This window comes from Mercenaria mercenaria, chromosome 7 (assembly GCF_021730395.1).
Source record: "Mercenaria mercenaria strain notata chromosome 7, MADL_Memer_1, whole genome shotgun sequence".
Classification (NCBI taxonomy): Eukaryota; Metazoa; Mollusca; class Bivalvia; order Venerida; family Veneridae; genus Mercenaria; species Mercenaria mercenaria.
The window spans coordinates 5,658,608-5,661,885 of NC_069367.1; the positions used below are offsets into that span (position 1 = coordinate 5,658,608).

General features: G+C 36.4%; 1 protein-coding gene across 1 annotated transcript; it reads right to left on the reverse strand.

Moving 5' to 3' along the window:
• Positions 1–822: 822 nt before the first annotated feature.
• LOC128558750 (uncharacterized) lies at positions 823–2,160 on the reverse strand. The gene has a single exon (XM_053548934.1). The coding sequence runs from the start codon at positions 2,158–2,160 to the stop codon at positions 823–825; it is 1,338 nt and encodes a 445-aa protein (XP_053404909.1).
• Between the last annotated feature and the right edge of the window lie 1,118 nt (positions 2,161–3,278).

Here is a 3,278-nt window from a genome sequence, read left to right on the forward strand (position 1 = left end):
GTCTACTACTGACAGAACGTTGCTCATTGCAGAGTTGGTGCGGTCTTCTGCGCATGCCTGGAAGTGATTATCTAATGTCGCGTACGGCAAAAATGCGCAAATTATTACATGTTCGCACGCATTTAGTGTATAATATGTATGACATGCTGACTAGAGGTTAGGGTTTGTATCACCATGGTTACAAAATATATACATTTAAAGTACTTTTAGTTCAAATTGCTTCAATCCGGCATATACCGGAGTCTGTAATTCATACCGGCACTCCAACTCTGCATTGAGTCACAGCCCATAACAATACTTCAGAATTCCAGATTCATTATTTCAAAATTGTGCCATGATATTTTTGAGGACTTTTTATTTCATTTTCCTCTGTACTAGTTATTCCACTCCAAAAAGTTTATATTGGAATTATGTCGACCCCAAAATTTCAAATGACCTACCTCGTATAAAAATAAACATTAGATTAGGCTTCAGATGTGCACTAGACAACCAATCATTCACATTTAAAAAGAAAAGAAAAAATATTTTAAACAGTTTCTTTGATGTTTTACAAAATCATTGTTAGCATTAGGTCATCTCTCTCGATATCCGACGATGTATCATCTTTATACAAGTGACCACAAGTCTAAGGTAAAACTTGTGACCAGTACATGCATGCAAATTATACCTATAACATATTTACATTTGACATATCTTTGTTTTTATAGAGATACTCAAAGTACCTTTCTTTATAAAATCAGGCGGATTACAGATTTTTTTTCTTTATGGAAAGCCTACGCTGCACCTGAATTTAGGTTTGTTGGTAAATTACGCCAAAAGCAACTAGTTTATCTTGAAAACCTGCAGTGTTCTCTTCTCTTTGCGCCTATTTGATACTGCAAGTTTGGTTTTATCTTTCGAAATACAAATCGAAAATGGAAACCTCATGTCTAACATATGTGATGATAAGATCACACCAGTCGGAGAAATCTGTACGACAGAATTAGTGTTTTGACAGCAGACAAATACAGAGTTCATTGGCCCGACAGCAACACCCGTAGGTCCGTCGATTTTACTGTCCCTGACGATGACTCTTGTGTTGGTAGCGACGTCATATATGTACAACAAATTCTCGTCTAGATCACTGATTATCACTTTATCGAGTTCCTTTATATATGTACATGATACTGTATCAGGGTGATAAGGTTTTGAATGAAAATTTACACTAAAGTCTTTTTCTTCTCCTGACAGTGACAGAATACGTGCTAATTTGATGGCATCAAAAGTTCCAATAACAAGGTTATTGTCGTCTTTTAGGCATGCTGAATTGTATCTTCCATTTACTTTGTACGTTTTTATGTTAACAAGTGTACTCGATTCACTGACATATAGCAATTCTACCTGATGGTTCCCACCTGTAGCAGATGTAATAGCTACTGTATCTTCAGATACGGCAACAACACTTAGTGGATGGTAAGACAAATCTATAGAACCAGTTTTCTCCAAACAATCGTCGAAAACCAGTAATTCGTCGTTCATGTTATCTATTGCGATCAATCGCCCACCAGGAAGGAAATCAACCCCATTTAAAAGAGGTTCATGTTTATCATTTTCGGACTTTGTAAGATAGATGATTTTGGCAAGTTTTAGATTGACTGGTCTTTGTCCTCGGACATGATCAATTGTTACTTTATTTGTCTGTATTTTCAGAGCTCCGAGTCGATTCTTGTCTTCTATTATGTCCTTTGGTGCCGATGTTTCATTCATTTTCAATGATATGTCAACAGTTTCAAGCTGATCACATTCATGCTCGACTTCTTTCTGTGCGAGTTTTACCTGTTTATTCAATTCATGCACAGCTATGAACTTTTGCTCAGGTGTACCATGAATACTTACTTCATCTAGGAACTTCAAGGATGTCAGGAACCGCATAGCCAAGCCGTCGCATTTTGAAATGTTCTCGTTCCCTTTGATTAACTGAAGTTTTACGAATGCAGTGCTATCTTTCTCGACGTCTTGCAAAAGTTTATTGAACTTTTCATTCATCTGAGCCCTTATATTGTTGATCTTTTGTGGCAGACTTTTGACACTGTCACGTAACGAGATCTCATTAGATTTCCAATGCATCACAGCGGAATCGCATGATTCTTTCGCAATAACCAGACGTGGTTGTAGTACCATACTCGTTTCTTCGGAAACATGTGCGACGTCCTTTATTTCAACGACATTGTGACATGCCCTGTGATTAATTATGGCACATGCACTGCAACAAAGCTTATCGTGATTGTTACATAGACACTTGAATATCTTTCCGTGGGTTTTACACTTATCTAATCCTTTCATTTCGAATTTTACTGGCTTTGTCGGGATTTCACCTGCGGTCGCCATCTTGTGATCTTTCATGACATCAAAAGTTTTATGAATGTCCGCACACTCTCTACATTGAAAATTGTCACAATCATAACAAAACACTTCAGCAACTATCTGTTTATCCTTTCGTGTACAAGGCAAACATAACTCTTCCCTAACTCGACCAGGAACCTGGTCATTTTCTTTCTGCACTTCAGTCATTCTTGACTGATGCTCAGTAATTTACTCACTTATTTACAACCGTTTACGCGATTTGATTAACACTGTATTGGCTATCTTTCAATTGAATCAAGATTAAGTAACTCAGGTCAAATTCTATAGATAAAACGACGTATCAGCATATGAACACTATAACGAACGTGTGTTAAACAATTCATGATTGCGACCATTTTAAATGACCTGAACAAAGTTCGCGTTAGAAATAATATTTAAAATGACCAAGGTAGCTTAGTTTAATGGCTAAACATATTGATATACAGGCGATAGCAATATGAAAATATAATTGTCTTGACTGTGTAGATTGAAGCGTAAAATATGGCACCATGAAGATCTGGGGCATTGTTCTTTCACCCCTTCGAGCTTAGAGCAATATTTAGATATATTTACATTATACAAATCTAGAATGTATTTCTTGAAAAGTCATAATGAAACTAACATGGAATGTTCGGTCAAATTAAAGCATGGACAAAATGGCGCCTGCAAGACCGGATATATCAATAAATTTTTTATCATAAACATATTAGCAGTCACATTTCTTCAGCAGTGTAGATGAACCTTGATGAGAATATTGGTCTTTATAAAATCTAGGTAAGTTCGAAACTGATTCAACAACTAGATCACTGGGTCAAATAACAGATTAAAGCTTGTTCAGTGTGATATTCTGACATGTACTGCTCAGGTTTTATAACCTCAGTTGCCTTTTTCGGCTT